At 60.2% G+C, this 13,768-nt stretch overlaps 1 protein-coding gene across 15 annotated transcripts in view; it reads right to left on the minus strand.

Moving 5' to 3' along the window:
* MAPK8IP3 (mitogen-activated protein kinase 8 interacting protein 3) overlaps window positions 1-13,768 on the minus strand; it is a 46,013-nt gene that overhangs the window by 23,670 nt on the left and 8,575 nt on the right. For 5 of the 15 annotated variants that reach the window (XM_059155386.1, XM_059155377.1, XM_059155375.1 and 2 more), the window contains exons 2-6: window positions 9,074-9,194; window positions 6,882-6,952; window positions 6,547-6,638; window positions 2,690-2,713; window positions 108-246 (exon numbers count right to left, since the gene is read on the minus strand). In XM_059155386.1, coding sequence (XP_059011369.1) covers window positions 108-246; window positions 2,690-2,713; window positions 6,547-6,638; window positions 6,882-6,952; window positions 9,074-9,194 — 447 coding nt within the window. The remainder of the gene's footprint in view (window positions 1-107; window positions 247-2,689; window positions 2,714-6,546; window positions 6,639-6,881; window positions 6,953-9,073; window positions 9,195-13,768) is intronic. The other 10 variants (XM_059155376.1, XM_059155373.1, XM_059155385.1 and 7 more) reach the window with 7 other exon arrangements.

Genomic DNA, 13,768 nt, shown 5'->3' on the forward strand with positions numbered 1-13,768 from the left:
ACCCTGGGCGGGGGTGGGGGAGCTGCAAAGGGTTGTACACAAAGATGCTTCCTGAATGAGCATGGGCGACAGGGAGGGACCCTCACTCCACGGCACGGCTACAAAACCTGGTAGCTGGAGCTGAACTGGCCGAGGTCACTCAGGTGCCAGTGGTCCCCCGCAGGCACGAGCTTGCCCCCCATCTGTGCACGTACCATGCCGTCGGCCAGGGGGAAGACATTCAGAGAGGTGGGGCGCTCCTTCCTGCTGAAATGTGAGGGAGAGAGGAAGAAAGCGGATGTTACACGGGGCTCCCACACGGAGGATGGGAGGCTCACCGGTCGCAGGGGGCTGGCCCCTGCAGACCGAGCCACTCAGGATCAGGGCCAGCCGTGTGGGGCAGGGCGTGAGCTCCAGGGTAGCCCAGCCTGCACGGGGGCCACGTGCATCCGGAGCTACGAGTCCTGTGTCACTAAACCTGTGCCCGTGTTTCCGGGCCCCTCAGCTTCTCTGTGGGCCTAAGGGGCCCTTCCCCTTGGGTGCACTGTCTTCCGGGCCATTGTCTTTAGTTTGCTGTCACAGAGAGCCGCTCTACAGGCTAAGAACTCCCACAGCAGCGCCAGCACAGCCCCTCAGCATTGCGGCCAGCACAGAGCACTCCTGAGCAGCGACGTCCACCGTGATGGTCTTCCCCATGTGGAGCCCACACCTGCCTCCGGGTGGCCATCGGCTGGGCTTCTGCCTCCTTGGGCCGGGCAGGAGGAACCAACCCTTCCGCTCGGCTCTTCGCGCTCTGCCCCCACCTGAACCCTGCACTGTTCCTTCAGGAGCTCTTGGTGTACATCGTGAGCACAGACGTACAGAGGAAAGAGGGCCCCATCCTTCTGTGGGTGTCGTGTCCTTTACAGCCCACGGGGGCCCCTTTCTCCTGCTCCATGCAGTTCTTCCCGGTTGTCAGGGACCCCAGGGATCCCAGAGGGCTGTCTTTCAAAGGCGCGCCAGGAGATGGGGAGTGGCAGGTCGCCTGCTGGACTTGGTCCCTGAGGAGACGCTCCCTTCAGCGTGGGCGCCAGCGGGTGTGCAGCCAGGCCAGCTTCCCGTGCTACCCCACAAGGATGCGGCGCACCCCGGAGCCGGCCAACTACCTCACGGCCCGTGCTGCTCAGAGCCGTCACGGTCAAGCATCAGAGACCCACACACAGAGCTCAACCCCCAGAACTGCAGTGTGGGGACCGGCGGACGCTTCCTCGGGAATCCCAAGCAGCCAGGCCCAGAGGCTGGACAGGTCTGCAGAGAGAAGGCGGGTGGCGTCCCTGAGGCCCTGAAGGAGGGGAGCAGCCGCGTCCATAAGAACTGCCCACAGCCTGGCAGGCAGCTTCCTGAAGCCTGGCCCTGGAGAGCGGGGGCCCTCTGGCTGGGGCCCCTGTGCAGTTCTGGGGGCCGGCTGGGGCTGAGCTGAAGCAGGGAGAAAACACAGAGTCTGGGTTGGAGTCCTGCCTCGTCCCATCCAAGGCTGGCCGGTGTGTCCTGTTCGGTAAGATGCGGCCTCCCGTGGAGCTGGGCCTGGGCTGCGCTGTCCCAGGGGCTGGCGTGCGGCAGGCACGGAGCTGGTAGCAGCAGCTGCGTGCTCCCGAGGGACTGGAGCCGCTGGCACCTCCACATGTCGGGGCCCAGGCCACCAGGAGGCTGGTTTCCTGCAGATGATCACAGGCCCCACACATGCAGCCTTCGTCCAACGACAGAGGACACGTTCTCATGCACATCTCAGCTGAGTCTGCAGGTGCGTCCGTAGCTCAGCAGGCCTGAGGCTCTGCCCACTCAGGCTGCTGGCCACCGCCAGCCTGCCCGCTCCCCAGTATCTGGGAAGGCGCCAGCCGCCGTGTGGGCAGCACATCCCTGGAGGAGGGGCCCAGCCTCCACAGCCCCAGCATCTCTCCTCTGAGGCCCCCAGGCCCGTCCTTCGCCCATTCTTCCTCATTGGGCTCCCACTGCTGGTGCAGGAGCCCCTCTCCTGGGGCCCAGCCCCACCGTGGGAGAAATGTACAGCAGGGCCCCTGACCCCAGGCAACAGCGGTCGTTCCCAGGAATTGAGCCTCATCTTCTCTCTTTGCTCCTCACAAAGCCATGCATGTCCTGCACCGCAAGCCCTGGGGGCACGTGTGGGCACTGCCGCTGGAGGCCTACACCCGTCCAGAGCTCGGCCACAGCGTCTCTTGTCGCACTCCTGCTGCTGCTCCTTTGGGAGATGCCGATGCTCGTCCAGAAGCTACAGTCTGGGGGAGTTGCGCCGCCCGCAGAGGTCAAGGTGCTTGCAAGGACCATGGCCACGCAACCGGCTCCAGGCCCAGGTCTGTCCAATGCCAGAGTGCAGGTCTCCACCCCTGCCTGCCACCTCCCTGCAGCGCCGGCCCAGGGCTTCGGGCCCGAGGTCTGACCTGTGACCATGGATGTTCGCCAGGCTGGAGTTCCCGTGCCACTACCTAGTCTGGGGCTGTCTCAGGAACCTGGGTCTCGCCCATCTCCACGGCCTGGCCTCTAAGAGCCACACTGAGCGTCTTTGATCGGTAATATTGAGGCAGAGAAACTGTTGAGCAGCTCAAGGACCAGCCCTGGGCCTACAATTAAGAACCACCAGCAGGACCGACTCTCCCAAACCCCAGGGCACCCCGAGCGCCCCACACAGCAGCATGAATGCTGGCCCAGGCTTTACCTTTTCCTCCATGACTGGCGAGGACTGCAGGGCAGCGACAGACACAAAGGGCAGCACACAGCGGCAACAGCACAGGGGGCAAGACGAGAAGACAGCATTAGAGGGCACAGGTCAGGGGACACAGGTCACACGTGCTCACGTGGAGGGTGAGTGCATGGCGGTGGGTTCCGCTCTGCACAAACACATGTGGAGACATGCAGATGTGCACATGACAGACACAGGACACTCAGACACGTGACCTCTCCACTGAGCCGCTGGTCCGCGGCTTGGCACACACACTCAGTACAGGATGGTGGGCGAGTGTTGTCTCCGGAGAGCCCCGGCACGCATGTGTGCTCAGGCACACACATGCTCACATTCGTGGGCCCACGCACGCTAACTGGGGTTTCTAAAGACACACGCATTGAGAACACCAGGCCAGGAGTGAAGGAAAACGCATTGAGAACACCAGGCCAGGAGTGAAGGAAAACCCATCTGGGATTGGGGATGGTAGGCGAGTGTCATCTCCAGAGAGCCCCGGCACGCATGTGTGCTCAGGCACACACATGCTCACATTTGTGGGCCCACGCACGCTAACTGGGGTTTCTAAAGACACACACATTGAGAACACCAGGCCAGGAGTGAAGGAAAACGCATTGAGAACACCAGGCCAGGAGTGAAGGAAAACCTGTCTGGGATTGGTGGCGACAGTGGCTCCTGGCACTACAGATGAGGCCCCTGGCGGAAGCCGGAGACACTGAACTAGGGAGCTGGGGCGCACGTACTTTTTTCTCTCTAAAGAGCTGTGGCGAGGCAGGGGACACCCAAGGAAGCAGGACCGCACACAGGGCGGCCTTCCTGTAACCCAAAGAGGAGCAGCGCCGGCGACAGAAGCCCACGCTCAGCACGGTGGGAGAAGGTTCCTGCTTCCTCCACTTCCACCCACCTTCCCCATGCCAGCGTTAGGCGGGGCGGCCAGATGCGCACAGAGCGCCCCCAGAACGTCTGGGCCGTGGGGAAGAGCTGCAGGGGCCTGAGTCCCAGCAGGTGGCTGGCTCTGTTGGCCAGTGAGCAAGGTACGCACGGCAGGCAGGCCGGCAAGGTGACCGGGGCAGCCTGCACCCACAGCACCATCCCTCGGCCCCCAGGCAAATGCTGCTCCGGCCATCACCCTACAGGGCCACACTCCTCTTCATGGCCAAGGGGACACGGTGGAGGCGGGCCGTGCCCTCAGAGGGTGTCGGCTGACAGACCAGGTGCCTTCTTCCTGTGGCAGGAATCTTGCACGTGGTGGTGCTCTGGCCCGGAAAGGCCTATTACCAGAGTGCCGAGAGCCTGGACAGCATGCCGATCACCCAGCCTTGGGGCGCCCTCTGCGGGAATCTGGACCAGAGCCTCCCCCTCTCCTAGGCATTCGTTGTATCCATTTTACAAATGAAGGGGCTCCCGTGGGCCTCACCTGGGTGTGGAGAAAAACATCCCCAGGACAGCCATCCCCGGAGGCAGTGAAGGCCTGCCCTGCCCAGGAGTGACCAATGGGCACGGCCAGGCAGCAGGTAGAACAGACCTGTGCCCTGAGGGAGGAGAGCCCACATGGCTCCAAGAGCTGCCGTGCAGCCTCCAAGGGGATCCCAGATGGGACCCGTGAGCCAGCCCCTCTCGAGAGAGAGTCCTGACAGCAGAAGGGTGACAGCCACAACCGGCCAGAGCCCAACTCCAAGCACAGGGAGCACTGAGGGGCCTGGGGCCGGGCCTGCTCCAGACTGCCCCAGAGCCAAGACACAGGGGACTGCAGGCTCCCAGACCAGGTCCTGTCTCCGGTGCACAGGGAGACACAGGCGGGGGTCTGCACTCATGGACCCTCTTCCACGTCAGGAGGAAACAAGGCCTGATGTGGCCCCAGGGACAGCCCCAGTAATGGCTGGGAAGCTCAGGGCCCGGTTTTGGCGTCTAAGCAGCTTCTGCTTTGGGCTGAGCCCATGTCATCCTGGGGCTGTGGGGACACCAGTTTCTGTGGCATCCCCAGGCCCCGAGGGTGCTAGCCATAGGGTCTAAGATAAGTCCTGAGTTCAGACAGCCCAAATCCCTGGCTTCTGGGAGAACCAGGCCCTTCACGCTGGGCGCTCTCCTTCATGACCTTTGAGGTGCTCCTGCCTTAAAGGGAGCTGGCAGGAAACCAGCCTGAAGGTTCCGGAATGCTGCAGCTCTCAGGAACTGGCCACGAGCCCAGCGCTCGTCAAGGATGTCTAACTGCCCAGCCGCCACAGCCCCAGCGCAAAGGGCCCTGCCCAACCCACCCCCGCCACCCGGCCCCGAATGCAGGCCCCCATCCCCCCAGGTCAGCATTCATGTGCAGTCACTCAGAAATCCTGCCGGTGAGTTCCGAGTGCTGGGGGCGAGCAGGTCGCAGTGCTCTCGAGAGAAACTCTGGAGCCGGGAGCCGGGAGGCTGTTACTCCCCTCGCTTTAGACGGTCATGCCTCAGGAGCGACACCCGCAGAGTTCTGTCCTTCAAACTGCTCAGTCTGTAACCCCCTCCCCCCAAGCAGATGCGGGGTCACCACCAGCAGCCCAGGGCGTGAACGTGCAGCAGGGACGCATCCGCTAAAATCCTGGGACTGTGGGGAAGCATGCCGCCGTCCCCTCACCTTCCCAGGTCCCGCCCGGTGTTCGCACACGCGCTCCTTGTTTCTGTTTTCAAGTTGGGTGCCTCGAGCACACAGAGGCAAGGGCTTTGCCCCTGGGCCCAGACAGTGGCTGGCGACACGCAACGTAAGGGCCTGAGCCTGCGTGTTCGCAGCGCACCCGCCAATGGACAGGCCGGAGACGGCCTCTGCAGGGACGGGGCGTGACAGCGCTCAGGCGTTGGCCTGTAGGAACAAGGGGCCAAGGCTACAAAGGGACCAAGAGCTGAGCTCCGTCTGTGGGGCCTCCAGCTTCTCCTCACACCTACTAGGACTTGGGACATCGGTACCCTCTCCCCAGGCCCAGGTTGATGACCTTGGTGTCCCACAAGCTGGCAACACCCTGGAGAAGACTGTAGACAGTCTGCCCCTTGAACACCATGGTCCAGTCCTCCCCTGACCAAAGGCTCAGAAGATGCAGCTTAGCCCCCCTCCCTGCAGGTAAGAGCCGCAGAGTTCCTGGAACAGACCAGCGAGGGCCCGAGGGTGCCGCTCTGCCCCGCAGCGAGAACTGCTGTGCAGGGGGTCGCCCGGTGGCCCCGCCTCCTCCCCACCCATCCGGTCAGTCCTCGTGATTCCAGTCAGTCAAGGCCCAGAGGCAGGACAGCCCGGGATTGGCGGGTAAGGACTGTAGCTCCTGCAGAGACCCACATCTCACAGAAATCAGAACCTTGATTCCCGAATCCTGCGGCTGGGTGACGCCTGCTGCATTTTGCAAAGGAGAAAGCGAGGTGCGCCAGCGTGCGGTGAGCTGCCCGACGCGGCCCCAAGGACGGTGGCTGGAGCTGGGCTTCTGACCTCACCCAATGGCTCCGGCGCATGCGCGTCCTGCACACCTGGCACCGCCCCTCCCGCCGCCATGCACAGGTGTCTCTGCACCTGCCTGCACGCGTGACCACAAAAGCCCCCCGAAGGCCGATGTCGAGGCTACAGACTTGAGTGAGCAGGTGAATCCACAAACATCTGAGATGATGGGGGCGGACCCCCCATTTCCCTCAGGCCGTCGTGACTGCTCCCGGCCAGCAGAGGGCCCTGCCCGGCACCCGTGCACACATGTTCTGCTCCGGCACACACTCGGACCCGACCCCCTCTCCTGACTGGGGTGGATGCAGCTCCCCAAAGGCCCCCCACCACCCCAGAGCACCCTGGGGATGACGGGCCACCAGAGGCCACTGCCGCCCACTTCCCGCCTTACCTCCTTCCCGGCAGGCTGCCCTCGGTTTGGCTGTTTCCCCCGACTTGCTGCATCTTGGACCTCTCGATATGTTCCACGTAGGTCTGGATCATCTGTGACCGGACAGATGTGGCCATGTGGGTCAGGCCTGCTAACCCAGGTGTCTGCCCTCCAGCCCGCGGTGCTCTGATAGCAGCAGAGACATGTTCGTGCAGACTGAGCGGGGCAGAGCTCCTTGGCTGGGCAGCAGAAGCCAGAAAGAAAAGGCCAGGAAGGCCAGCCAGGCCAGCGCCACGCACAGCACCTCTGCAGGGTGAGGCCACGTCCATGCGCGCAGACCAGGGCCGGGCACTGACCTCCGTGTGTCGCTGGTGCAGGGCGTTGTACTCCTTCTTCATCTCGGACTCACGCTCCTCCAAGCGGGAAACTGGAAGACACGGCCACTGCCCGTCAACACCACAACCCACCCCCCACGCCTCTGCACCTGCCCTTGGACCGTCTGTGCCAGTACAGACTGAAGCCTGGTGCAGACCGCAGTGGCCCGTCAGCCCGGATGGGGATGGCCAGCAGAGACCCCGGGGCCACAAGAAGACAGATCCTGAGGGTCTGGCTGGCATGTGGTTGCGTGCTGCGTTAGTGGAAGATGTTCGGTTCTGCCGAGGGAACCAGGATGATCCAGCCCACCCGGGGCTGCTACCTGGGCCCGAGTGGCAATAGCTCTCGAGATGCAGGGAGCTCGCTGTGGTCCGGTGGAGACAAGATGTGAGAAAGGGGCTCGTAGAAAGGGGCAGTTCCTCTGTGAGCAGCCTCTGTGATGTGGGAAAGAGCCCAGGACCATCTGCCACGTGGCACAGAACAAGCAAGCATCCCTGACATGTACCAAGACCTGCAGACCAAGCCGTGGCCATGGCATCCAGGCCAGCAGGGGTGGCGCCCAGGAGCCCCCGTAGGCCCTGCATGTGCTCCACCCGCAACGGGTCGGTCACCTGACCGGTCAGCAGGCCCGTCGGGCCTCCTGTTCCCTGCCTCCCATCACCGGGTGAACGTACCAGCCTCGGACGCCTTCCGTCCTTGGGCCCTTGTTCGAACTTCAACTGTGTCCCCATGGCCCCAGCAAGTGCAGAGTGAGGCAGGACCTATGACCGTCAAGGGACTCACAGGTGTGGTCCCGCCGGGCTCACCCGCCTCCCACCCACCCTTCCTCCTGAGATCTAACAGGTGACACCAGTCCACATCTGGCTTTGGTCCAGATGCTCTCCTGTTCTGCAGTGTCCGCAGAGGCCGTGCTCCCCCACCCCACAGCAGGGGCCTCCAAGTCGGCATCTCTGTGCAGCTCTCTGGGGGCCACACTCTCGGGAGCAGCGAAGGCGTTGCAGGAAGTGGGGGTCTGAGGATCACGAGGCTCGTGGAGCGAGCTGATGGCCGGTGCAGGCTGACTGCAGGGCGTTGCCTGTACCCCAGGGGTGGACTGACCCCCCCAGCCTCTGCTCCTGCCTTGGGAGGGGCAGCCCGTGTGTGCAGCAGGCCCTTCCTCCTGGCCTTCTCTGCTGGGCAGGTGTGCAGGCTGCCACCTGGCAGAAGGAGCCACACATTTGCTCTCCCCTCCTCCGGCTCTCGGTCTTGCTGCCACGGAATGAAGAACTTCAACCAATAATTTGGAGTTTGTATTGTTTTCCTTCTAAGAAGAGCCAGAAAGGTTTCATATCTGCATAGTACTCTAGGGCTCTGTGTGATCACAGAAAGCATTTCTCTCCGTATGCCTAAAACGGGCGGTTTGGTTTGCTTTCATTTTGCAAATACCAGAGTGTCTGTAGGCGTACAGGGGCTGCTGGGCCCGTGGCTGTCTGGGAGTCTCTGACCCAGCCGTGGGGCGCTGGCCTTAGCCATGGGCCCTCGAGTCTTGGTCTGGGAGAGGGACAGACCCGGCACATCAGATCCTTTTCCCCCAGGTGGAGAGATGAAGGGACCCGCCATCTGGGGTCACCAGGGAAAGCAGCACATTAGCTCCTGTCGTGGAAACTTCCACTGAGAGTTCATGGAAACTTTGGCCACAAAATTTAAACAAGACTCGTGAAAACGGAATTAATAGTTCTTAGAATCAACATCACCCGAATCACTTTCCTTGCCTCTCCTTGTGAGGGACAGAGTGCTCCTGCGGGCCCCGCCAGCTACGTGCCCCTGCCCCAAAGCGCCACCACGGTGGCAGCGAACGAACTGTCCAGAAGCGGCGTCCCCACCGGTGGTGGACAGACAGGAGCCGCGCCACGACGGGGGTCTCTACGGAGGGCCTGGCGCGGTGTAGCCCAGGCTTCAACTCTCACGGAAAATGCGCTGTCATCAAAGGGGCCTTATTTATTTATGTATTTCCACCCGGGATCGGAGGCCAGCTACAGACACACCTGGCAGGGCACAGGCATAAACGCGTGGTTGAGGGAATCCCGGTGAAAACACGGCTGCTGGCTTCTCTCTCTCTCCCTCCCCCACCCCTCCCGAGCCGGGACCAGGCAGGGAACGACATGGTCCGATGCGGCCCCCACCACCTGCTTACTCTGGTCTGCGTAGTTCTTGGCCTTCAGCTCCAGCTGGCGTGTCTGGAACTCGTAGTGCTCCACCTGGGTCTGCAGCTCCTTCTTCTCCTGCTCCAGGGCATCTTCAAACTCAATGAACTTCTGTGCACGGGAGGAGAGAGAGCGGGCATCACCAAGGTGGGACGCCAGGTGATGGCAGCGCGTCATGAAAGGGTCGCGGGCTTCCGGGAACCATGGTCATGGGCTCCTGGCGTCACACCACCTGCCACCCTCAGCACCAAACCCTGACATGCCCCGTCCAGAAGCAGGGGCCAGATGAGTTTCCCAAGAGTTAGTAACTCTAGAACCTTCTAGCCAGCTACCCAGAGATTCACACTGGGCCCCGATTATAGAAAGGCTCATGCTCCCTTTAGTGATCTACGGTTGCCTTCTTGAAAGCCTTGATAATCTTTGAAGGAGGGACCCCGCATTTTCCTCCCCTCAGCAGGCCCCACATAGCAGGTCACTGGTCCTTTCCCGACACAGTAACATCAGTCTCCCAGACACTGAACGGCGTGAGGTCACAGCCACTCTGCTCCTCATCGGTACAGTCAGTTCCTGCTCGGCTCTGGAAGCTGCCGCTACCGGAAGGACCCACAATGGGGCTGGGTCTTTGGAATCCTTCCCTCACCCAGTAAATGTCTGAGCAAAATTATCATCAAACCAAGTGAAAGGAAAGCACTTTGCAAAAAAGCAACAACAAAAAGACGACTCCGGAGAGATCCTGGGAGGGCTCCTGGCTTTGCACTGGAAGCCAGGTGTGGATGCGGAGGAGAGGAATGGGCTGGCCCAGGGCCACCGGGGTGGGAGTGGGGTCCTCGCGCAGATGCTGGCACTCAGGATGAGCTGCTGGCACCTCAGTTTTGTGGGGTGGAGAGCTGGAGGGGGCGGGGTGTGGGGGAGCCCGCACCGGGCACCTCCCCGCTGTAGCCAAGGGAAGTACGGCCACCCCATGGCCAGGAAGGCCCACACAGACAGCGCAGCTGTGCACGGAGCACGGGCACGCGGTTCTCACTCACGCGGACACAACCAGTGTCCCAAGCAGCAGCAACAGTTCTTAACTGACTGACACGGGTAGGCTTTCATTTGGGGAATCTCTGCTCCTGTTACTTAAAAGAAGCAGACGATGGGCAGCCTGTGCATCTGGGAGCACCAGGTGAGAGTCTGAAGTACAAGGGAGAATGTTTTTGAAAAACCGTAACTGTACCATCCAGAGTCGGTTAAAATGGGGTGATCTCCTTCCAGATGTGCATGCGTGTGTGCACATGTCTGTGTGTGTGCACGCACAGCACACGTGCGTGATCTCTCGTACACACATTTGGGACCCGTTATTTCCAGGAGCCTAAACGGGAGCGTCTCTCTACCTTAAGAAACATACTCTCCCCGTCCACTGTCGGCAGGGTGTAGAGCAGAGCTCATTCCAGCAATTTCCTCCTGTGAGGCTTCCAACCTGCTCCAACACGTCCATTATCGGGGTCACAGCCTGCGGAAATGCCTGATGGCTTCCTGTGACAGGAGCCACAGCCCTGGGCCCGTGCATGGCCAACAGCCCCTCCAGGGGGGCCTCCCAGCTCTCCCTTAGACCGGGGCAGGACAGGCCACCTGACAGGTGGAACCCGGACAAACGTAACTGTCCTGAGTGTCAAGTCGCCAGTGACTTCAATATGTACTGGTCCCCAACAGCTCACTACGTTCTTGTCAAACACCCTGCCTGCCACCAAGTTCCTGCTGCTCCTGGTGATCTGTGAGGACCTCCGCTGCTCCCGTCTCACACGTAGCAGGGCCCCCCTGGACGCAGGTGCGGGTGTACTGCACGAGTGTGCTTTGTCATTTCCCCTTTCCTCGCGGCTCCGAACTGCGACCTTCCTCACGGGCTCGACCCTAACATAGACTTCGGTCTCTCTGTAAGCCAGGCCACAGGTTTCTCTGAATGTGGACTGTTCCATTAACCCTTAACATCGGACACGTAGTCAAGCTTTCAAGTCCCATTTTCCGCATTTTCTTCGTTATTCCCATCTGCTTTTCCTTCCAGATTAACTCGCGAGCCCTCCGGGGTCACTCATGTGTTTATTTTTGCGTAAGCACTTTGCCCAGAAGCACAGGCTCTTGGGCCTCGGGCAAGGGCGCCACCTGCAGGCTGCGCCCCTGTGGTGTCACACAAAGAGAGTCGATTTAGGGACAGCGTCCTGTCCTGTCTGCGTTTTCTCCCGCATCACCTGCACTTAAGATGTGGAAATCAGCTGAGAGATTTCCGAATTACAGACGGTGTCAGAAAGCCCACTTCCAGATTCTTACGAAGGCCAAGACAGACTTCTTTAAATCTATCCTGGTAGCCGATCATTAAATCCAACCTCGGTGACAGGGCCAGAATGCTTTGTCATGCCCTCAAACCACTGACGTGCCTAGATTCCCGATGAAGCAAGCCCCAAACCAGGTCACAGGCACAAATTCTCTGACTTTGATATTTCAAGGCTTTCCGCATTAGGAAATACGGAGACATCACCCAAGAGAGAAAGCAGCTACGTGAAGCTGCATACGTGGGCATCCACAAGGCCAAAGACAGGGGAACAGCAGGTGGCAGGGAGACAGAGCCCACAGCAGGTCAACGTTCATGGTTCTCAGGACACATAGGACCCCAGTGCCAAAGGGATGGCCGGATGGGGCAGGGACGGCTCAGTCCTTCAGAACCGGTCCCCTTCCATCCTCTCAGCACCCCTGTGCAAAGGGGCATGGGTGCTCCGGTGGGAGCAGCTCCCCAGGTAAACAGAGAGCCCCAAGAAACCCACAAGTGACTCAAGGACCCCGGCCCTGGACCTGCGCGGCTCCCAGAGGCGCCTGAGCGAGGTGAGACCACTGGCTTCTGGACCACAGCGAGTGCAGCAGGGAGCCTCCGTTCCCGGTCTCCCAGACACGGGCATCCTACCGGACAGAACTGATCGGGGGGAGCCTCAAGGCCCCCGAGTCTGTGAAAACGTCACTGACACAACGTGGCATTCTACACCTTCCAAGAAATCCTTCTTTCTCTCGTGAAGAAATGATTTCAATGTCATTCAAGTGTTTCCAGTTTAAAAAAACCCATAAGCCGGCCATTTAACTGAGATGAAAGAGGCAAGGCAAACTTCATCGGCTGCTACAGGGAGTAAGTACCGGGAAGGAGCAGGGCCCACCCAAGACCGCGCAGATGCTGGGTCTTTGTTTCTCAGGAGGGTGTGCTCAGGGCCGGCCTTGGGAAGAGGTACAGGTTCTCTCGGCAACCAACCCTGCTCCGACTGCGCTGGCAGTTAGCTCAGGAGCAAAGAGGGCGGGCGGGAGAGCCCAGCTCCCCTCCCCACACAGGGGACCGCTGGCAGCAGGGCTCGATCCCACCCGGGTCACCGTGAGCCACAAAATGCAGTGGATGACTTCAGAAAGGCAGAGGGTGTTTTTATCTGCACATCGTTTACTTTTTTTTTTTTTTTTAAGATTTTATTTATTTATGTGAGAGAGAGCATGAGAGGCGAGAAGGTCAGAGGGAGAAGCAGACTCCCCATGGAGCTGGGAGCCCGATGCGGGACTCAATCCTGGGACTCCGGGACTGTGACCTGAGCTGAAAGCAGTTGCTTAACCAACTGAGCCACCCAGGCGCCCTCGTTTACTTTAGATTTGGGAGAATTAAGGCTTTTCAGTGGTGGGGACAAGGGTGGTGGGAGGAGACTAAGTCAAGTCTATAAAGAAAGTCTTCCCAAAATTTGTCAAGTAGGATCTCACTGTAAGAAAACAGGACTGGGACTGGGGAGAACAAAAATCGGGCTGGGAGCATCTGGGTCGAGCAGGCCCGCAGGGTACCGGATCACACAGAAGTCTCCTGCATCAGAAACCCCCCCCACACACGGCAGCGTCTCCGTTTGCAGTCTCCAGAAGGCACACCTGCAGGAACGCGAGAGCTCGGCACACGTGCTCACGCGCTCGCTGTTCGTACTCCGGGTTTGAACTTGGAGTTATCGTCTGTCCGCCCAGGTCGACTCAGCACATCACGCGGCACACGGTAACCCACAGATGTTTACACTCACTCTTACGACCAATCTTTGGAGCGGCCCGAAGGGCAAGGACTAGTTCTCCTCCAACGAAGGGAAACGTGTCTCAGCCTCTGGATACGAAACACCTAATTCTCACGTCTAAATAACAGTACACACATGGGTCCCTTTCTCGATGTATTTCTAAATACTCTTCCGGCTCCCAATGAACGGCACTGGTTTAATTCACATGGATTTCCAAGGGTTGGCAAGACAGACACAAGAGTATCTGTGTGTGTGTGTCTCTCCAAAAAAATGTCACGGATATGTTTACACACTAAGAATTAATATATGTTTTATATGTTAAGCTACAGGCCGTATAAAACACAGGCATAGGACACATAAACACATGATGAGGTTGGTAACACAGGACAGGAGGGAAGGAAGTAGGGAAGACTCAGAGCCCGCAGGCCGCAGCCCAGGACCCGTGCTCTCTGGAGCGTCCTCTGCAGCAAGCCCCGGCTCCTTTAGCTCGTCCACATGGCTTCTGCTTGGTTTAACAGCACCAGGTCCAGGGCGCTGGCCTTGGCCTTTCCATAGACACGGGGTCTTGCTGGCCGGAAATGAACACTGCAGATGCAACACGGGCCCCGGGCCCCGGGTGTAAGCAAGCACCTACGGGCT

The sequence above is a fragment of the Mustela lutreola genome, chromosome 17, assembly GCF_030435805.1.
Source record: "Mustela lutreola isolate mMusLut2 chromosome 17, mMusLut2.pri, whole genome shotgun sequence".
Classification (NCBI taxonomy): Eukaryota; Metazoa; Chordata; class Mammalia; order Carnivora; family Mustelidae; genus Mustela; species Mustela lutreola.